Genomic DNA, 23332 nt, shown 5'->3' on the forward strand with positions numbered 1-23332 from the left:
GCATTATGTAAGATTTTACTTAAGGATTCAGAATGTCACACGCGCGCGCTGTAAAAGAGAGAGAAAAAGATGAAAAGACGAGGAGGAGAACAACGGCTGCATCCGGTTTGCTATCATTCAGTGAGGTAGCCTTAAAGGGGCCACAGAGGTGAGAAGAAAATGCAACACACAATGCGCGGGCATACACATTAAATACAGGCATTTGTATGAAGCACTTACCTAGCCTTGCGTCGCTACGAACCGCACATGCCTTACTTGCGTTCAATAATTCTTTTCTCCACCGTGCGAGTTTCCGCAGAACCGATTTGTCATATGCCCAATGGTAGGTTTGCGCAGGTGACGCCGGCGAGGCCATGCTACCACAAAAAATGGCAGCGGCTTAGCTCGGCTATGCCAGGATATACGTAGCGAAAGCTAAGGCATAGCATGGTTAGCCTTGGTTAATCTTGATTACAAGTCCAGGTTAGTCTGGCTGTCTAGCTATGTTGTGGCGTTTAGCCAGTCGTTCGGCGCGCTGTTCGTCTATTTCCTGGGCGATAAGTTTCCTCTTCATCTCGTTCCGATGTCGATTCCAGGCCTCCTCCTGCTTATCAGAATTGTCGCCGTCCATACTGCCGCCTCAACTGTGGTTTCGGCGCACGCGAGCTCCCCTTTTCAATCCTCCGACATGGTATCAGGCATGCGACGCAGCTAGCGAAGCGAGCGGATGCGAGCGCAACGACGAGGAACGCGATGTGACGTCATACCACACGGCGGCGGCGGAAAGGCGCGGCGGTCCTTTTAGCGGAACACCTGAGGCTCGGTGCTTCTAGTGGCGCATGTGCAGTAGTGGCGAGGCGCGCGTTGTGACGTCATGTGCCTCCTCGGAGCACCGCCACGGCGAAATCGCAAGTTCGCGGCCAGTAAAGCTTTCGCTTTAAAAAACATTATTTTGCTTTGTGAGTGAGTGGTTCGCGTTGAACCTACACCCGTGTGCAGGTTCAACCTGAACCTTGTCGACTACCAGTACGGCGCCACGTACGAGGTGAAGCAGGATTTGGACGACAACGCCGGCACCATCAAGTTCCGCATGGCCCTGGAGAAGGTGGGCTCCAGGGACTTCGCCGAGGTCTGCGACATCCCTACGCGACAGACGCTGGCGCTCATTCGGAAGCGCATATCGGACTCCTACGTGAGTCATCTCGTGCGTCTAACCTTCGTACATGATATGACACGCAGTACAGCATCGGAATGGACGTGTCACGTATGACTCGTCAAAGTGTCCTCTCTTCCTTTGAGCCTATATAGGCGGCCCTATAAGAGACAATTTTCGATCAGTCAGTGTAACGGCGTGCCTCACCACCTTTGACAGGGTATGGGGCCTCGCAAAACGCCATCTTAGGATATAGTGTGCCTCGATGTCGCTTGTATACCGTAAACGAACGCTGTAAAAGAGCTACCGTAAAATCATGTCGCACCGCTGTCGTTCGCAGGAACGCTGGAGCGTTGGAGGCGAGCTGCACGACGTGGGCGAAGTTCTTGTCTTAGGTACGCATTGTGTCACGTGATTCGAACGCGATCGCAATTAAGTGCTTGACGTTCCCTGCTCCCCGAGTAACGAACACCACGCAAGCAAATATCAGTGCGCAAATAACGGCACGACGTGTTTAGCCGCTCCCGGCAGGACCGCAGGCTGAACGAAAAGCGGCATGAGACGCCTCGTTACGAAAGACGCAACGGCAACAATGTTATTTCTTTTACCAAACCCATCTTGTTTCAATCGCTGCGTTCTATGTTCGTTTCGCTTATCTGCTCTTATACTGAGAAGCAGGCATTTATTGTAACGTATCTGGATCCGCAGCCCGACCCACTGCGCCTCAACTTATCCGCAGCGTTAAAACAGTTTTAACACTTTCGTATTCTGATCGAAGCGCACTGCTGTTGACAGCTGTTAAGTGTCTGTGTCTTTCTTCGTCTGGTCACCCATAGTTTGCGCTGTTTTTAAATCCCAAGTAAACAAATAAATACTGCGCTATTTATCGAGGTGGAAAAAAAATTTCTTCTTCACATTGATCTGGCCCCAGCAACCGTTCCAGTGCATCACGCGGCCCCTTGAGAAAATTCATTGCTGACATTTCAGTTATACTTGTAACCATGTGCAGTCACGTGCAATATGACCTGCAACACCAGTGCCCGTTTGAAGGGGCTCCGAGACTGTACGGCTGTGCAGACACAGAGGTAAGTTCCAGACCTAAACACAGCTTCAATTAGTGGTATTTATTGAACTGCTACTTCGCATGTCAGAGCCACCGCGCAGCCCTGGAGCCCCTTCGACCACGGAACAGGAGTGTTGGAAGTCAGATATTGCACGCGACTGTACATCACGTACAGGTGGCTCACAAGCAAGGAAGGAATATATCTTTCTTTTTTATTATTTATGGATTAGGCAGCATTACCGTTTGCTCCTTTAAATAACCATGTACGTCACCTAGGCGACTCACAAGCAAGGAAAGAACATATTTTTAATTAATTATATGTTAAGGAACATTATCGCTTGCTTTTTAAACGGGCAGGTAGCTTTTAAAAAACAGAAGGCGTGGGAAGAGCGCAATAGACGAGGTTGGAGACAAGACAGACACCACTCTGTTGCGCTGCTCCAGAGCCTTCTAATTTGAACCAACTAGCTCAACGTCACATCATTTTGCACTTAATTTCTCTTACAACCGGCCCTTTTTCGTGTGCCAGTGCTCGTGCCTGTGTGTGCGTGCGTGTGTGTGTGTGTGTTAATTGAGCAGTCTCTCATTGCCATCATCATTTTTACTACACTGCCGAAATGAAGCGCCCTGACACCATTACAAGACATAACCTGCAAAATATGCCCTCCGTACACCCTTGAACGCCTTAAGGATGTAGCATGGTTGTTTTCGTCAGAGTAACGCCGCATCTTCTAAAGCTTTAAAGAATGCTTTATTTATTTATTAAATCATCAGGACCAAAGGGCGTTGCAGAGGGAATCGGAATGGGTCAAGGGCGTTTTGTGCGGCATTCTATACCGTTAACGGTGCAAAGGGTTTTGTACTGTGTCGCATTCCTCATTTCTCGCGGTTTCTCTCGCACTAAGAAACTAACTATACCGACATCGCACCCTCTTTTCGCTTTTAAAAGGCGAGAAACGGTACTGCGTGTTTTTGTTGTACTTGCATGCTGCTGCCGCCGCGTCAATTCTTGTTCACTCACTACCTCGGCCGTTCGCGCTAGCATACCGGGCCAGCACCATCGCACCGAACTACAGCGAGAACAAGCTGAACGCCATCTGCGTGGTCGAACTGGCGCCAAAGATGCTCTGGAACAAAGGCGATCCCAAGACCGTCAACCCCACCTGGAACACCATGTACCGCATGTAAGATGAACGCGTCCTTAGTGCCGATACTCTGAAAGCACAGACATGACCGTCGCAGAGAAATATGAACTTTCCGCTACCACTGTTATTGCATGCAGCAACAACACACAGCGCTCTGCGTATACACAGATAGAACTGTGATTCGAGCCGCGACTCTGAGCCCCCGAGATTGCGGGGCGCCAATAGAGGGTCGAAAACCTCGCTCCATGCCGTGCGACTTATTTGGAGAACGTGCTCCAAGGGCCGGTTTAACGTATATTCACCAAGAATGCATTTTTTTTTGTTCAAGCATGCTTTCTAAGCGTATGGCTGGCTAGTATGGCAGAAGCGTGTAGTCAGTACTTATAAGGCCGCCATGATGCGTTTCTGCGCCGCCATAAAGGTGGTACATATACGAGACGACAATTCTTAATGTTTTACACGGCGGCCGCATTTCGATGGGAGCGAAATGCGAAAACACCTGTGTACTTAGATTTAGGTGCACGTTAAAGAACCCCGGGCGGTCGAAATTTCCGGAGTCCTCCACTACGGCGTGCCTCATAATCAGAAAGTGGTTTTGGCACGTAAAGCCCCATAATTTAATTTAATTAATTAAAGTTTTACAGAATTTAAAAATCGCCTGAGGTAGATAGCATAATTGTTGTAATTGAGATGGATTATTCGAAGAGGCGAACGTTACTAGAATGAGAAATCGAAACACATATTCAACTAATTAACTGAAATTCGCTAACTACATTCCTAATTAATTAATTTACGGTACATATTGTAATTTAGAAATTGTAGCCGATGAGTTTGCAACGTGTGTTCACTCTAAATGAATCTCCAGGATGACACCAGTTTCTAGATATTATTTCCCAATGTGTAGGACGAAATACATGGGCGTTTCGGTTAAAAAAAATTATGGGGTTTTACGTGCCAAAACCACTTTCTGATTATGAGGCACGCCGTAGTGGAGGACTCCGGAAATTTCGACCACCTGGGGTTCTTTAACGCGCACCTAAATCTAAGTACACGGGTGTTTTCGCATTTCGAGCCCACCGAAATGCGGCCGCCGTGGCCGGGAGGCGTTTCGGTTACTTTTGCGCTTCAATGCGAAAAGAGCGTTTTGTTAGAAAAGTACGTGGCGCAACAGTGCGTTATTACGACGAGTTTGATGGCGCATATCTAGAAATTGGTGTCATTTTGGACATTAATTCCAAGTGAATGAGGCTCGAAAAACTCAACGGCTACAGTTCGTAAATTGCGATAGGTGCCGTAAAGTAAAATTAAGAAGCTAATTAGGTAAATTCTATTAATTTGTTGTGTATGTGTTTCGCTTTTTCGTGCATGTCCACCTACCTGAATAATCCAGCTCAAATATTGGAATTACGTAATCCACACCAGGCGACCTTTTCAAAAAAATTCCATAACACTTAAAAGTGATCACCACGTACAAAAACTAGATGAGAAAGAATTAGCCACGACAGCCTCTACACATTTTTTTTTTCTTCTTTACACGTGCGGGTGATTGCGGCGAATCATTCTGCACCAACCTTCATACGGCGTTTAGTCGCGGTGGGAATATAAATCTGTATCAACTGCGCAAGCCAAGGCTGCACGGTCCTAATTCCCGAAGCTTTACGTACGTTAGTCAGAATCGCTAGTTGGCTGGCCATCTTCGCTAATATTCTGTTCGCTATCGCAATATACCGGTGCGTCTTCTTATGAACCGCACTTATCGCGCAAACATCTCTCGGCGTCCAATCACAATCCCGCGCCGTCCCACGCAGGAAGGTGACGGACATTCACGCCGTGCTCCAAGTGACCGTGCTCACGGACGTCAAGAAGCAGGAGTTCCTTGGCACCGTGGCCTTCCCACTGATATCGGTGAGGTGACGCGCACGTATTAGCCTCCTCGAAACAAGTTCGGAAAGCTTTACAAAGACGGCCACCCACCCCCCCCCCCAAAAAAAAACGAATCAAGATAAGAAATTTGTAGGATAAAAACAAGGATCATTGCATTGCCTTTTGAGCGCCAAGGAAAAGAAAATATAGAGGGGCAAAAGAAAGGGGGGATAGAAGAATAGGCCAGAAATTAACACCGCCAACTGCGACAGCGTACTTAGATTGTGACGTCTCGGCACCGGCGCGTATGTGCGAACGTCACGGGCAACCTTGCACGCCCTCATTTCTTAAAGTCACGTTTCTTTACCTCGATATGTCTTACGAGCTTGCTTTCGTCCACACTGAGACGCGTTCGCATACGCTCAACACTCCTCAAGCTTGCGTGAATATTTTTTTTTCTAACATTCCTTCCATGTGCGTGAGGTGCGCTTATAATTCTACAAATAAATGCGTGACCGAGGGCGGGGTCAAATCTCTATCCTTTAGCACAGAGGCCTAATGCTCTAAACATTAGACCACGATCGCATGCATGCTTCTCTCGTGCGAAAGTCGCTCTTCGAAACTTTCGGGATCACGCGTCCGTCTATCCCATTATTCTCTCGTGACAGATACGGCGCTTTGAGGTGCTGTGTTAGGCTTCGGTACTGGCACACATTTTCTCTTAGATACCTCCAAAAATTGGTGAAGTCTGCCTATAATGCTTTTGCATAATGCTTTTGCATAAAAAAGTGCGGAGGCGTTTCACCACACTGTAATACAATGCGATTATATCCCCTGCAAGAAGTGTTAACAATGTCCTCCTTCGCTCGGGTTCAAAGCTGAAGGTAACGTTAGCTGATCATCGGTGACGGTAAGCGAAAGACGAATGTTTTGTTGGAAAGAAAACAGGAAACGATGGAATCGCGATCACCACGGGCTTAGCTAATGTTACGAGATAAACTAGAGATCTACAGAATGATAAATGGTAACTCTAAGTGGCTTACAGAAGCCAGGTGACCATTTGACGGGACCTTGATTCAAATGGGATGTCATTAAAAATCAACATAATGGAAGGGTTGGTAGCATTATGAAACACAAAAATATCATTAAAGAAAGAAAAGAAAGAATGAAAGACAAATGGGCATTTATACTTTCGGGTTTCTGGTGGAATTCATAAAATAAATATACTGCCTCGCTATTCAGTTCATACAGCAGCAAACAGTTGCAGATGACCTTTCGATACTTAGTTGGCTCATGCCAGGAAAATATCCAGCCGTTTATGCAGGAATAACTATCCGCCGTGGTTGCTTAGTGGCTATGGCGTTGATCTGCTAAGCACGGGGTCGCGGGATCAAATCCTATTCGCGGCGGACGCATTTCGATAGGGGCGAAATCCAGAAACACCCGTGTACCGCGCGCTGGGGGCACGTTAAAGAACTCCAGGTGGTCGAAGTTAATCCGGAGTCTCCCCCTACATAGTGCCTCATAATCATATCGCGGTTGTGGCACCTAAAACACTAGAATTTATTTTAACTTTAATGCAGTGAAAAAATGAGCTCCGTGGTCTAGTAAGGCAGCTGTATTGCACTTCTGACAGGCCAACACACGTCCTTAACAAGTGGTTCCCCGTGGCTGGCTCACCCATGTCGCGCATGGGGTCCGGCGACTTCTCGACGAATCGAGATTTGTGCGCAGGCGTCACTACACTTCGTCGAAAAATCATAGCCCATCAAAAAATTTGATCTCACTGCAGCCGCTTGTTTGCGGCGTGGTATGCCGACATAATCCTGTGACGAAAAGCATTAAAAAAGCGTCTCTTGAAGCCAGTTTCACGGCTGACAAGAACTGTCGTCTGGCTCTGCAGCAGTCCGTCGCGCAAGAAATCTCGCGCCAAGATGCTACGCATAGCAGGGGCGTAGCCAGGGGTGGGGCTTACGGGGCTTGAGCCCCCCCCCCCCCCCCCCTCGAAATTTTTTCGTGCTGTCATGCGCCGCCGACAAAAACAACTCTCGGCGCCGGAAATCATGCTCGATTTTGTCTAGAACGTCCTGAATTCACGCTCGAAAAGACATTTTAGCGCGAACTTTGCGAAATCGGGCTGGATTTCGCGGAAACGCCGATGCATGGGGAGTCACATATCGCAACGCAAGGAGCCCCACCGAGCACAAAATTTCAAGGGCGTTTTGATGGCGAGCGGGCTCGTCTCGGCATCTCGTGGAGGCCGCGGAATCTACGGAGCGCTTGGATTTCAATTCTGAAACTTTGTGGGTATAAAGTTCCAATAACATTTTGATGCGAAAGGTGCATTGACATTTCCAAAGTCGTGCTTTAGATGTTCGATTCCGGAACTTTGTGGGTTTAATGCTGTTGTAAACATTTGACGCCAAAGGTGCATCGACCTTTCTAAAGTCGTACATCGGGATACAAGATGACAAAGCACGCAGCGAGGTCCGATGAGACAAAGCGTTGTGGTGGTTCATTTGTGTCATCAGGTCACAGAAAAGAATATGAATTTTTTTTCACCTGCGCCAAAGCATCCATGTCAAGACATTAAAGCCACCATTGTAACTAAGTTCTTATTGATTTTTCTACCTAAACTTTTATTCGCGAGGATACATTAGGCCTCTTTCTCATCTTTTTTTTTTTTTCTCTCGCAACCCGCGGGCTGCCGATCGAGCCAGAGCGCATGCGTTTTTCTCGTGCTGCATCGACAACCGCGTGGCGCACTTGGATGCGCGCTCGTTTTTCTCTTGACATAAAAATTGTAACAGCGCAAACACATGCAACCACAAAGTAGCAAAGACGAGACACAAGCGCTTGTGTCACAGCGCTTGTGTCTCGTCTTTGCTACGTAGTGGTTGCATGTGTTTGCGCTGTTACAATTTTTATGCCAAGTATGCACCAACTCGCCCAGAAAGAAGTTTTAATGAAGTACGTTTTTCTCTGGCCGACTGCAATTTCACCTGGCAGAGTTTTGGACGCTTTCTGGCTAGCAGACGAGAAAAAGAAACAATGCATAGTCGCTCGCCGCCAGCACTGCGGGGACTCGACGGATTGCAACGCGTTCGCTTGTGTGCGCAAGGGAGAAAAGCGGGGAGGAAGCGCGCCGCCTTCTGCCGCACGCGATACATTTTGGGAGTGGAGGGAGGGGGGGGGGGGGTGCCGTGATCTGTGAATCTGTGGTTGCGCAACCTGTTTATTTGCCTTGTTTGACGCATTATATTTAGTGACTTTTTCTTAGGTACGTAGATTTATTGGAGACTTATACGCATATTTAAACATCTTGTTGCGAGGTTTTCTGTATATGCGCTGTGAACTTTGTTTCCATGGCCAATTTTTGCCCTGTATCACGCTGTGTCTTCACATTTGTATATTCCATTGTATCTTCGAAATTCTAATGTACGAAGGCGAGTCAAATGAAAGTGAGACAAGCCGCCCCGCGCAATAATGGTTCGGTTCATTATTTTCGAGGCATGCGCGTAGCACATACGCATCTCATTTACAAGTGACATGCAGAGGTGAGGTTAAATGTTCTTTAATGTTCTCATACACTGGGTTGAACAGGGTTACGTGACATAATGGACACTCCAAAAGTTGAACAGCTTGGGGTCGTGAGGTTTTTGACAAATGAAGATGTTTCCCAAAAAGAAATTATTCGCCATATGGCTGCCGTATGCGTTGAACATTGCGTTTCATTGGCCACTGTGAAGCATTGTAGCAAACTGTTCAAAGAAGGACATGAAAGTTACAAAGACTATCCATGGCCGGGCCAAAGCCACCGTGCAATCATCCCCAACACAATTGAAAAGGCCGTGGTTGCTCAGTGGCTATGGTGTTGGGCTGCTGAGCACGGAGGTCGCGGGATCGTATCCCGGTCACGGCGGCTGCATTTCGGTGGAGGCGAAATGCGAAAACACCCGTGTACTTAGAGTTAAGTGCACGTCAAAGAACCCCAGATGAGGGTGACGACATTTTGTGTGCAATTGTGACCGGGGATGACTCATGGTGCCGCTACTACTAGCCTGAAACACTACGGCAAAGCTTACAGTGGAAGCATTTGAATTCACCCCTCCCAAGGAAAACAAAGGCCGTCATTTCTGCCGGAAAAGTGTTGACTTCTTTTTAGATCGTTAGGGGCCATTACTGATCGAATTTTCTAAACCTGGAGAGACTCTAAATCATTTAAGATATTGTGAAAGGTCGGATCGGCTGCGTGTCGCAATCAAGAACAAACGACGTGGAAAATTGAGCATTGGAAACATCTTGCATCACAACATTGCCCGTTCCTACGTCGCTGATGTGGTTAATACGAAACTGGCAAAGTTCAACTGGGAAATGTTGCAACATTCCTCATGCAGCCCAGACCTGTTGCCTTGCGTCTTCCACATTTGGTAAAATTTGAAAAAACTGCTCAAGGGAACCAGATTCGTGTCGGAAGATGAGGTGTAGTCATTTACAGATTTTTGAGGCAGCAATCCAAGGAGTTTTATGAGACGGGAATTACGCGACTCGTTAGTAGGACAAGTAAGTGTCTAAATACTCATGGTGACTACTTTTAAATAAAGTACCCCGTTTATCATATATTCGCATTGGCTCACTTTCATTTGACTCGCCCTCGTATATTTTGCAGAACTCCTGCTTTTTTACATGTGCTCGCAATACACGAGCGGTGACAGCTGCTCCTGCGCAATACATTTTAACAAAGGACAGCGTCATTGAGATTTTCCCCTGGTCGTTGCATATGTACGAAAATGTAAACAAGGTTGTTGAATGACAGATATATATATATATATATATATATAGGTCCCTCGACTAATTCTATAAGGAGGAGGCCGAGCTGCAAAGTGAGCCCCCCACGAACGAAATTTCTGGCTACGCCACTGACGCATAGCGAGGATTCTCATGCTCCGAAGCTCTGGAGCAACGATAGAGTTCTACCGGGGTCTCTATAAATGCAGTCTTCAGCAGGGCACGTGCCAATGGAGCCTGTATACTTGTGGAACGATGGCGTTCGCAAGTCCGCGCGTTAACATCACTCTCACTTGATGGCCAACTCTGTTTGCTATACGTAACAGAGTGCCTTGACGCGCGCAAACACCCTCCCCACCATTGGTGAAGTGACCACGTACTCCCAAGAAGATCAACCGCGCAAAGAACGTTTATTACGGGTATCGCGTGCAATATATAGCACACAGCAAGAAAGAGGGGAAGGGACAAATAGAGAGTAAGGGAAGAAAGTGATTACAGCAGGTGCGCCCAGCTTCATAGGCACGTGCGGTGCCATGACGATACAACCATTGGTACACCGAAGCTGACGGCTCCGCCATCGCTCTTTGCGTCGTCGCCGCAATGGCGTCGCGACAGAGCCATCCATCACTTGTGCAAAGTTGTGAACGGATGCTTGCTCCATTCGATCCTGCATCGTGTTCCGTGCCGATACCCTATTGTTAATCGACTGTCGTAAAACAGATCATTCTCCTATATTTAGCGCTATTTGCCGGAGAGATCTGTTTCGATATACCTGGCGGTTTTTCTTTTCTTTTTCTTTTTTATATACTATGCAGATTTTTAAAAAATATTGTTGGACTGATAACAGCATTCTAGTGATTTAGGATGATTAGTTGAAGAATCACGCATTATTGTGCACCAAATCAAAATATATCATTTACTAATTAACAATATCTTAATAACTAAGCTTTTAATTCATTATTTTACCGCACATATTGCAATTTACGAATTGCAGCCAGTGAGAGTGTAAGGCACACCCCCGTGGAACGAATTCTGATCATGGCACCGGTTTCGAGGTACGCGCCGTCAAACTTGCAGTAGAAATGTACTGTTGTTCAGATTATATATTGACACGTGTACTTATCTTTATCGGGCGACCACGTTTCGCCGTCTAACAAATGTAATCGCACAGCGTGGGACGCGCCTGCATGATCCGAAGTTTCTGGAAAGTTATCGATGCTTCTATCCGCTGTCTGTTGTCGCCGAACCTTATGTTATCTGATTTCATCACCTGACGCGAATGGTGTAGAACTTTGTGGAAGGCACGCGGGTCCGAACGATTAGTCTGGAACATTCGACGACTGTTCTTTAAAAGCCGACGCGCTTGACCCGCTGATCAGGTTTCCGACGATCGCCGACCGTGTTCGCCGCTATCGTTGTGCTATAAGTGTAGCCTCTTTTTGTGGGCACAGGTTCGCCCAATAAAAGTTCGTCTTGTATTTCACCGTATTGCTGCTTTCTTCACCGTCACTACCACGTGACAATATCTTCTTAAAGGGATGCCATTTTATGCTAGAAAAATAATTAAAATGTAATCGCATTTCCTCTCTTTTTTTTTTTATTGGGAGAGGCAATGGATATCTCGAAAATAGTGCCATCCTGAGAATTCGTTTCAAATGGATACGCCTTGAGAACTTGTCGGCTACAACTCATAGGTTGCAAATGCGCCGTAAAGAAGTTAGCCTGGAACTAATTAATGAAATCTTATTAATTGGCCGATCATGCATTTACTCGCTGCATCACTCAGCAAGTAACGCAGCTTAAGGACGAGAATTGTGGCACCTTGTACATGCGAGATTCAGAAATTTTGTATAATCAAAAAGACAAAGAAAAGGGTCATCCAAGTGTAGACGTTGAATACAAGCTCGGCGTATATGGGGGTTCAAATGATTCGAGGATGCAATGTTGATTATGCCTCTCTAGTCTGTCCCTGTTTCTTTCTGATGCTCATTATACTAATTTCGTATTTTATTCGTATATTATTTCACGTGCAATGATGTCGACCTTGTTTTCTTTACCGTCAACACTTGATTTACCTTTTTTTTTTTCTGGAAGTGGTTACAAAATCTCAAATACGCCAAACCCAAGGGAAACCAGCAAAGATGACCTTGTCTTCAAAAGCACTCAAATGCCCGGCAAAATCGTGGGGCACGTGGGAACATCCGGGATACCCCGCGCTTGCATTTAAGTTAGCGCATACTCTGCAGTTGACGCTAGTAGCAAAATATCTCGTACTTTATTAACCTCGAATGTCTACGGCTAACCATACACCTTGTTTCATCATATGATTAGTTGCTGGCTAATTCTACGTGTTCTCGGCATGGAGAGGTGTCATTTGATACCATTAGCATTCTCGTACGACATATACAGATCACTTAACCGACCCTTTTGATTTCCGAAAACGTTTACAAGATAGCTAGATCCCAGATGCGCCAAACAAGTGTGAAGTCAGCAAAAATAACCTTGTGTTCAAGAACAGCTGGGAGGTCTACCTCGAGTACCTCCTAACATCGAAGCTATACTTTCTCTGTCTTATTTTTTCCAGGTGGACTCGCGAAAGAAGCAGTGGTATGCGCTCAAGGACGAGAGTTACGAGAAAACCACGGGAGGATTCATCCTGCTCGAGATAGACCTCATTTACAATCCCGTACGTGGGTTTCCTCCCCATTGCTTTGGCGCGGCGTCAGCTGGGTTAAGTTCGCGTTGTCGATCTCTTCAAGGGAAACATATGTGCTATAGCGCGGTTCACACATACGGCCACTCGCGGTTCAGGCATTACTTTTTCCGAAAAAGTGAAGAGCGGTGCGCGGTATGGGCCGTCGATCGCTGCGTATGTGAACGCTTACCCGAGCAGAACCGCGGCTGGCAATCGCAGCGTACGGCCGATTGTGCTAAGCGAACCCTTGCTGTTCCCACATAAAAAACCATGAAAACGGAGCGAAGCATAGAGGAGCACCTTTCCTGATAAGATTTTTGTATATAAAACTGATGCCCACCAATCGAGTTATCTCGTTTCCGCAGGTGAAGGCTATCATAGGCTGCTTCAAGGACAAAGGTCCTGGCCCTCCGGCGCTCAACGACACGGAGCTGACGAGGAGTGTAGGTATCCCTACATTAAAGGAACGTTAAACATGCATTAAAGTAAGATCAAAGTCTTCTCTGGCGCTCGTAGAGGAGCCAGAGCTTCTCTAGCTTGTGATGGCTTGTCTTACGAGTTCAACTATATTTTGTCAGCATTCCTGCACGTGCGGCGAGTGTATAATGGTTGTGTGCGTGTACGTTCTGTGCTTACACATTGGGTGCTTCCTGGAATTATATTAGTTGCGAGTTGGCGTTCTTTCTGTCTCCCCTTTTCTTCGGTCGGATTTTAACCTTGCGCCTCACATTCTTGCTAAGTGATGCCCGTGCCAGCTAGCCCGATTAACACAGCACTCTGGTAAACGTCAGCCCTTATTTCGTGCACTCAGCGTAGCGCTTTACAATAGCGGAGACGTAACAGCGTCGACGCATACACTGTGGCTGTTTAATGAATGCATCTGGAAACTGAAGCGCCGGTTACATCCTGTGACACTGTCCAATCGTAACGCGCTAGAAACATTCTTGTGGTACGAGACTCTTTTTCTTAAAAAAAAAGGAAACAAAACACGAAAGCTAGCTTGGCGATGAATACTTCAGTGCCGACTGGTTTACGCCTGCAGGAGAGTGGCGTACAGTCTAGGACTCTAGGTCACTGCAATAAGAAACGGCGCAGTTTCAGTAAACAAAACACTTCTCTGCCATGCCTCACCACTGCACCTTCTTTAACGATTCAGGATGGTGTCGCCTGCTTCAGTGTAGCAACCAGTGCTTTGTTATTGTAGGCGTAAATAATATTTTTTAAATTAAACTTTCTTTTTACTAGCCAAAATCACGATCCGATTTTGAGACACGCCGTAGCGGGTGACTCCGGCACGCGAGCGTGTTGCATTTCGCTCCCATCGAAACGCGGCCTCCGCGACCGGGAACCGAGTTCGCGACCTCGTGCTTAGCAGCGCAATGCCATATAGCCACTGATCCCCCACGGCGAGTCGCCGCGAGCTGTCATCACTAGCACTGCGTATTTGTACGTATCCTAGTGCTTGCCTCGACAGCAGCGCCCGTGTACTATATGGAGGCGTGCACCCCCTAGCCGTTTTCCACTTAAGCACTCCAGTACTTCCGTGCACGTCTAGGCAATCAGTTTTCATTCGTTTTTGAACTGGTCCTGCACTCATCGCGTTGTTCGCATAATAAAGCTGCTTCAAAAGCGAGAGCCCACTTAGTGGTAATGTTTTTCACGAATCCTCTTCACAACGTAGGCCTTGACTCGGAACATGTCACGTGTGAAGGCGGTGTACCAACGCTACAAGCGGACCAAGCGTTTCGTCCTCGGCTGCTTCAGGTGGGAGTCCATCCCGCGGTCCGTGATCGCCCTCACGGTGAGAGCCCCCATCTACGATTACGATCTCCTTTTTAGTAATGTGGCGTTAAAATGGCGAGTTGGGTCAACATTTGGACGATTGACACTATAGCAGCGACGAGGAAGTACACAGGGCCCCACAGATTTCTCTTACTGCGACAGGAGTACATGTCAAACCTCGATTTAACGAAATCATATTTTACGAAATTTTCGATTTAGCGAAGTGCTTGCTATATCCAGGTGCATGTTCATACAGCCTTATATACTGAAAACCTCGAAGCAACGAAGTGAAATGAACATCTCGTTAATTAAACGAAGCTTTAAGAGTGAATATGGATAAAATATGAGGAAAATATAAAGGAAGAAGGTATGGTTGATCCCTCTTTCATAGGAATCGGCAGAACACGAAAGTGAAACGTGTCTTCACAGAAGTTGTTGCATGTTTGCTCCGGGAACTCACGGTTCGTTGACGCGAATTGCGCGCGCGGTCTTCTTTTGGCGAGAGCGGCATCCTGCTGCCGAGTCGCTTCGGGGAAGGTACGAGCATTTTGGTCCCGCTCCGTTGTGTCTTGGGCAGCCAGTTGAGTTGCGACGCGCTCAGCTTCAAGAATTCGAGTGGCAGAGTTCGCAGCGTGCGCCGCGAACGCGCCAAGGCATTCTGCTTCACGTGGGCGTGTATCTCGCCGGACGAAGGCGAGACTCGCCCGTCGACATCGTTGCCTTTCCGCGGCGCTTGGCGCAGAAGTTTTCTTACTCGATGCTATCGCAAGCGAAGCAGTAGGCGGCGTTCAAGCACTGCTGATGCATGTTGACGCTGCACTCCGTAGGCGACGAGGCGTCACAGGCTAATCGGACGCGAAAGACGAAACCATGTGCGGTGACTGCGTCGTCACCTCAGCGGAAAGCCTATTGGGGGCGAGGACTTACGGAGTCGCCATCTGTCGGAAGCGCCTCCCTTGCGCAGTGTGAGGGATCACGCGGCGCGCTCCTCATAGGTTTCGCGCCCAATAAGTACACCACGCGGCAGCCCTCCTGGACATTTATGTAAGTACTCTCAAAACGAGGGAAGGTTTTGTCTGTCGATATATTAATCTTGGGCAAACTGAAAGCACAGAATCGTTTACAGACGCTGTCTCTTTACTGAATACGTACAGCGAACGCCACAGCGCTCTGTCGCCGCGATGGAGTCTCCCGAACCGGATTCTTGCGTGAAAGGTGGGCAAGCGCTCAAACTGTGTGAAAAATGCTCTTATAGTGGGCTGTCTGTATAAACAAATGGTGCATAACAGAATGAAGCCTCAATGCAGCGATCACACGGGTTCGCAGCGACCGACTGCGCGTCTGCATGCATGTCCGCGCACAATGTTTTGCTTTCGCTGTGAGCGCGTTTTCGCACCGTTCCGTGAGCTTTAGGCCGCAGCATATGAGCATTTGACAGTACACTAGCGCCCATTGTTGCGTGGACGCTATTATTTCTTATTCGCACTGTATTTCTCTGTCGCACTGTATGTTTATCGGTCTTCTCAGAGTGCGATTTCCCTCTGCTTCTTTTTTGTAATCCAGTGAATTAATTCATAACTTTCATAACACAAACAGACCAATGCCATGCCTTTTTTATGTGTGTCTTACCACTCCCTTTCCGTTCCAGTGAACTTGCCAGTATCTAGCATCAACAAGTTCATAGACCAAACCGTCATGACATTAGCCGGGCGCGGGCGAGCGTCTCAGTGCGCGTTTTCTGCTACTCACCGAACATCGCAGTCCCGGCGCCGTAGCAGAAATCTTTCTCGCGTCAGTGCTTGCTGCATATCCGAGTTGTTACCGATGGCTGTCTGCCGGTTCTAAGTTTCGCGAGCCAAGCTCCACGCAGTTCGTTGTCCTGGGGCTACGTGTGAATAAGGCTGACACCGGGCTCCGTTGCGTACATCCTGCACTGCGACACCGAGCAGTAGCCTACCATGCTGCACGCCTCAAAAGGCAGCCGCTACCTATTATAGTACTTTCAAATGCTGTCAAGCAGAAACCCAAGGCAGTAAAGCCTCACCACTTAATCAGAACCGCAGCGCAGCTGGGACTTTAAACTTCCGTTTTCAGCTCGCTTCGGCGCTTCCGAAGCAGCCGACGCGGCCGCTGTGTCCACGTGTTCCCTCATGCCACGTCACGCCGACGGTGGCGCCAGCTTTTCCAGTGGTGGCGCTCGCCCCCAATACCGCCTACACCAGGCTACACTGCGTTGCAGCCTCCGCTGGGCTAAGACTACTGAAGCGCTAAGGCTAAGACTACTAAGACTACTGATACAGCACTTCGCTTCACCGCTCCTACATGGCGGCGCCATCCCTGTCAAGAGTCAGCGTATTTTACGCGTTCGCGCTGGCGTCACATCCGTTACAGGAAGTTGATGCTGGACCTTGGCATAAAACACTTTAACGTTAAAAACGCGCTCAACTGGCTCGCTGTACGTGCGTACGCATGCAAAAAAGAAAAGCTACATATTTTCCCACTCTTTAAAAGATCGTTATTTGTATGAGTGGTTTAAGTGTTTGCGAGTTAACGATGATCTCAATTTAACGAAATCTTTTCCCTGTACAGAAGTCATAACTTTTCGTCTGCCTGCCTTCACCCTAACGCGCGTCCTTTTACGACATCGCGCGATAGCCAGTGGACAACACATTGCACGTCACTCCCACAGTACGCGCATGAAAAGGCTCCGTGCGCTTTCATTTCATTTCACTCCCACACTTTGCCGCCTGACAAACCATTTCGAGTGCATAAGCGTTGTTTGCTGGATAAGTTATTTGTCACGTGCCTATCAACGGGCAGCCAGCAAATTAAGCGGAGGAGCCACCGAAGAAGGAAGGCAGACGTGCATAGCGATGCCGCTGGAGTTAGGAATGATTTCTTTTCGTGAAGTATATATATAGACACAACAAGTGCGTGACGTAGTAGCACGACCATGCATGTGATATCCAAATTCCAAACCAACAAACAAAATAAAGTCATGCGCAGGTATTCCTGCTGAGCAAATCCAACTCTTTATTTGTCAACAACGAGGAAGATGCGCTCACACAAACTTCAAGCCCTAGATTCTTGATAAGGAATGCATCTACAATATTCCCTTTTGCTTTGTGTTCTAGCTGTCCCTACAATACAGACGTCATTGTAGAACGGTGCGCAACCCCAATGCTTACAAATGGCCTGCACTGACGTCATCATAGCCGCCATGGTGGGGCGGTATTCTGTAAGAGTCCACCTAGTGAAGTGTCCATTTCGGCCGCAGCTGATTGGCTAGGGCTGCTCGTCTCCTCCTCGCTCGTACAGTTGCATCCAATCAGCAGCGGCCGAAATGGACAATCCACTAGGTGGACTCTTACAGAATAGCCCCCGTGGTGCACCGGCATGGCGACAAGCTGGGTACGTGACGTCACGTGATGAATGTCGATAATGCAGTGGCAAGTCACCGCCCGTGCCAGTGGGAGCCAGTTTTAAGTTCTCACGCACCTTGTCATTAATACTGAGGGCAACTTAAAACCCTCCCGCAAGTCTACGGTATCTTAAACACCCCACACGTTCGGCACTCAGTAAAAATTTCAGCATGTGTATAGCACTCCGCTTTATTTCTGGATACGGCAAACACGATTGCACAATCCTGCAAACGTGCATGGCGCTTAATAAATGAGCTGCAGGTCATTGCTGACTACCTTTCTTTCTTTTTTTCTTTCTTTCTTTCTTTCTTTCTTTACAGAGAAGCTGTTAGCCTCTAGTTGGTCGGGATATTTCGCGGCACGTCCTCACAGAAAAAAATATTTCTGCGATTAAAAAAAAAAAAGAATTAAGCGAGTTAAGCGAAGGTGCATATATTCTTTGGAATCATGCATACAGCATACAGAATAGCGTACGTTTCAATAAAGAACAAGCTGAAAACAAGCATCCGAAACACGTAATTGGCGCTAAGGCGCTCGTGATAGCAACGCGAAGCACGAGACATATATCCTATAAAAGATCTACCAGCAGGTCTCCCCGCATACGTTTCCCAGAAAAGGTTACTGCTGCGACAGCTGCCGCGATGATGCCAGCTTGCGACGCGGGGTGTGACGTCCCTATAGCCTTTCGTATATAAAATTACTAGCCTAGCAACTGATTTCGTTGTTGTTGCGGCATCGCTACGGGGTAGGCAACGCATAGTTATGACTACCAATGAGCAACGTGAGCACAAGTAGCGCCCAAGGGAAAAGAAACGGCAACAAGACTAGCGGTGGCGTACTGCCAAAATTACAGTTGCTCCCATTACTACCATTGCTCTAAAGCAGTAAAGCATTGTATACCGCCTCAGCAGTTTTAGTGGTGGTTTTCAACAGCTTCGCTGGACATTCCCTTTCGCAGTGCCGTGATGGCGAGTCAACGTTTGTTCAAGTTAAGTGAAATGTCGTGCAATGTTAAGTGAAATGTCGTACAGGTATGACATAACTTTCAAGTTCTTTTTATTTTTCCTCACCACCAGTTGTTCATTTCGAACTTTTTTCTTCAGTATAAGCTTTTTTTGTTCTGCGATTCTGTCACGCCCGTGAGAATAGGATCTCTCTGGAGAGCTTGCCGTCCGTGGCAGGTATAGTGGTTAGTTATGCAGCTATTTATTTAATCGTCATTATTTATTTATTTATTTATTTATTTATTTATTTATTTATTTATTTATTTAGTATTAGCCTAGAAAGTACTGACGATAAGTGTGCTCTGCAACATCGAGTACAATGCGTATATCCTATAGAAGATCTACCAGCAGTTGAAAGAAATGTTTTATCCCGACGTGGGTCCCTTGCCATGGCTGATGGTCGGAACCTAAATCAGGCGATCACTTTGGCGCACATCACTGACTTCGAGTGATGCGTGTTTAGGCGTTGGACAGTACAGTGATGACCCATAGTTCACAAGAAACTGAGCAGGTGAGGCCATTACAGGGTCATCCTAAGGTCACCACAGCTTTACACAAGAGTACAATAAGGATCCTCAGCTATAACTGTCTCTGATTGAACTGTATGAACGCACGGCACCGGGCCTTCTTGAAGTTTTCGAGGTTAATGCGTCAAGACGGCGCCATGTTGGTCCGGCGGTGACGGGCGCGATTCCCACAATTCCCCAAAGCGGAGCATTCGGGCTCCTATTCGACGACACCGAGAAAGCTTTCCTTGACGCCGCGCAGAAGGTGGCACAGGCAAATGCGAAAACGTTTGGGCGCCGCTTAACACCCAACCACGATGGCGCAGCACCCACAGCGAGAAGCTATACTCCCGTTGCCATGACTCCCGTTGCCATGACTCCCGTTGCCATGCGCACTGTTCCGAGTCACACTGCACAAGTGTATCGTGATGTACTTCGAGAAATGGCTCGTTCTTGTATTTTTTGAAAACTGGTGCTTTTTTTTTTTTTTTTTGTAATGTGGACGACACTATCGCGTGTGGGCAGCGTCCCGCCATCGGTGTTTCGGAGAACCCCCCCAAATGACCTTTTTTTTTTTTTTTTGCGCCGCAACGCTCACGGAGAAACTTCCGTGCCCCTGGCCACGATCGTGTATACGCATTCAGTCAACGCACGCGCGCTGCAGCTGTTCACCTGGCTGACCCTCAAAGGCGAGCCGTACATGGTGCCCCTGGTGGCCGCCTCGCTGTTCTTCGCCGGAATGATCGTCTCCTGCTGCTGCCCCTTCGAGGACGACGATAAGGTAGACGACGACGTCGTGGCAGCGTGGTCAGATCCACGCGATCGCCGCGCGATGAACAGACGGGGCGCAGGAGGAATGCATGTATACGGGACACACTTGGGCGGGAGAGCACGTTTAGCCCCTCCCCCCCCCCCCCCCCACCTCTCCTGATCAGCGGGAGAAAATAGTATCGAGTAAACACCGGCAAAAAAGAAGTAAAGTAACGACGCGTGGCAATTTACAGCAGCTTTACCTTTTTTTTTTTTTTTGCCGGTGTTCGCTTTACCAAAATTACTACAAACGTAAATTTTACGCTCGGCGCAAGACGCGCCTATGCAGCATGAGAAATTTGTTGAGCGTTGCCGGGAATTCTGTAGCAAATGAGTTGTGTCTGATGAGATTATGCGCGGGTCACGAATAAGTGTTCATGATGATAGATAAGACGATGGTGCACATTCTAGGATGTGCATCATCATCATCACCACCAGCAATTACTCTGACACTTGACCGAGGGATTAGAGTCGACGACCGACGACCATGCTCGTCGCTATCGTTGCGATTCGAGTGCGTGTGTGCGTTATTTACATAAATGCGCAGCTTTATGCGCAACTTTAATCCAATATTGGACGGAAACCCTGGCGCTCGCTGGCACGGCCACTGCAGAACGTCGAACTGAAACTTTTTTTTTCGTTCCGGTTTTCGTTCCGGTTCAGCGCTAACGGTTCAGTTCCGGTTCGACTAGGCAGCGAAAAAAATAAAAGGTTCAAATCGGTTCGAACTGGTTCGAGTAAATTCACACAACGGAAGGTTACTTACAGGAAAACATCATAAACTTATTTTGTAAGAAAGCTCGACGCTGCTTCTATGCTGCAAAAAAAAAAAAACACACACATTTTGTTTTTTAGGCCGTACGTATTTTTAGTAGTTATTTACTATATATTACGTATACTATATATTTTAGGCCGTACGTATATTTAGGAGTAGTGGTAGAGTAAAAAAAAATCGTAACACTCCGTTTCAGTACCGGTTCGAGCAAAGCAAGGTAGAGAAAAGAAAAAAAAATAAAAGACGGTGTGTCTTTTTTTGGGGGGGGAGGGGGGGGGAGGGGGGGATTTAGTTCCAATTCGATACCCTGGTGGCCAGAGGCCTTTCTAACCAGTTAGAGCACTGCAATTGGAGGTAAAACCTTGGACAGAAAAGATGCGCCGTCATTCCGACGAGTGGGTGAGCAGCGTTAAGTGTAAAATGAGGTTCAAGATGCCCGAAACAAATATAAAGAAAATAATTTTTTTTCTGTGTGTTTTTTTCGCAGGGTATACATATATTGTTCCAAGGATCTCTATAGATCAAGAAATACTGGCGTTCTGTGCGAAAAAGTGAATTTCGCGGTTTGGATGACTGCGTAACTGGAGAACGTCTAATCGGTGGTGTAAGTTAATAGACAACAAAGCACGCTATACTTCTCCTTTGCTCAACTTTCAGGACTTTCAAGAAGACGGCCAACAGAGCGAGGAGGAAAGCGTGAGTTTGTGTTCCTGCAGCATAACATCCCAACATCAAATGAGCGTCATATCAAACTATCCACCGTGAATCTAGAAAAAAAATTACCGCTGCCCAAGTGCGCCATTCGAAACACCGCAAGACGTGGACCCATATTCCAAACGTATTTATCAAAAACGGTGTTACAAGCAAGATACTGAGCAGTACGTTGAATTAATCTAGTTGATGCAGAGTCATTTCCCTAACAGAGCGCGAACAAACAACTATACACACAGAAGACACAACGATCGTGTTTGTCGTTTTTCGTATGTCTTCTCTGTGTCGTCGTTCGCGCTGTTATGGAAAGTATATACTCATTAAGTATGCACAAAACTTGTACGGAACACGATCACTAACGGTCTTGTCGCGGGAATATTCGGTAGTTGGCAGCAAACCGCCAAGAACAAGATTAAGCTTCCCGTACACAACGCCAGTGGTAGCCGCGCTGCAAGATCATACTATAGGTGCCACGAAACAAAAATATATCTCGTCTTCTCTCGCTGGGAAATAAAACAAAAGAAGAGACCACCGTAATTTGGTTCAAATAGGCACCAAATTCATTGCTCGCAAATTTGTCACGCTTTTCTACCACGCGGCAAAAAAAAAGAACAAGAACGAAGTTCTACCGACGTATTTGATGCGGTAAGGTTCGATCAGTAAAGACAAAGGCTGGGCCAAGGGAGCACGTTTGTGATGCAACGCCCTTACAGGTATGCCACCGTACAGTCGCATACAGAATTATGACGTCACCAGATAGGTCAGAAGAGCGGAATGGCAGTCGTGACGTATATATGGCACACCATGGCCGGCAATATATATACATATAGTTTTATGGGGTATTTCGTTTATTGCAAGAATGTTGCTCACGACAACGCAAACGTTTCACTAACCATTAGACAACACGGCTGTAGCTTAATGTCAACTTAAAATTAGGTATCATGACCACTTTTGCATGTTGCCACGCAAGTCCAACGTTTGGCCACATATTGAGCCATTAATATTCGTTCTCGCTGTCGCCGTCTCCGGTCCTCCCCTACTTAAATATCGCATATATACCGCAACCTTTTTAGGAAATTAGCTCATGTATCACATGGAACCGAGAGAAATATACATGGCCCCATAGAATGTGAGCAGCATAGTAGATATGGAAGTTACAGGGCACAAGTATTTATTTGCCCGTCCGTCCGTCCGTCCGTCCGGTCGGTCGGTCGGTCGGTCGGTCGGTCGTTCGGTCGTTCGGTCGGTCGTTCGGTCGTTCGTAGTATATATATATACGAACGCTGTATATATGCCGTAGAGCTTCCTACAAAAAATTGCAAAAAAAATATCGCGCAAGTGTCTACGGAAGCTGCGAATATGGCGATTCAGCCAGATTGACGAATGCAGTATACATCAGTTTTGCCTAAACTTCGCTTTTCTTTCTCTCTCTCCCTTTAAGCGACATTGTGGCTCTGTAAATCGACTTTATTCAACGAGATATTGCGTTATAACTTCGATTCGCAATAACTGAGTATGTAGGCAGAGTTCTAATGCATTCATGCTTTAGAAAAATGATTCCTTGTAAATTTAGTCCAATAGGCAGATAAAGCCACAAGAACGTCTGGCGCCACAAGCACAAAGAACAAACAAAAGT

General features: G+C 47.2%; 1 protein-coding gene across 3 annotated transcripts in view; it reads left to right on the top strand.

Moving 5' to 3' along the window:
• LOC126541222 (multiple C2 and transmembrane domain-containing protein 1-like) overlaps positions 1-23332 on the top strand; it is an 84814-nt gene that overhangs the window by 48573 nt on the left and 12909 nt on the right. For all 3 annotated transcript variants that reach the window (XM_050187904.2, XM_055076612.1, XM_055076611.1), the window contains exons 4-12: positions 979-1171; positions 1473-1527; positions 3238-3379; positions 5149-5245; positions 12576-12677; positions 13052-13129; positions 14368-14487; positions 20065-20181; positions 21643-21681. In XM_050187904.2, the coding sequence (XP_050043861.2) occupies positions 979-1171; positions 1473-1527; positions 3238-3379; positions 5149-5245; positions 12576-12677; positions 13052-13129; positions 14368-14487; positions 20065-20181; positions 21643-21681 (943 nt within the window). The remainder of the gene's footprint in view (positions 1-978; positions 1172-1472; positions 1528-3237; positions 3380-5148; positions 5246-12575; positions 12678-13051; positions 13130-14367; positions 14488-20064; positions 20182-21642; positions 21682-23332) is intronic.

Source organism: Dermacentor andersoni, chromosome 2 (genome assembly GCF_023375885.2).
Source record: "Dermacentor andersoni chromosome 2, qqDerAnde1_hic_scaffold, whole genome shotgun sequence".
In the NCBI taxonomy this organism is placed as follows: domain Eukaryota; kingdom Metazoa; phylum Arthropoda; class Arachnida; order Ixodida; family Ixodidae; genus Dermacentor; species Dermacentor andersoni.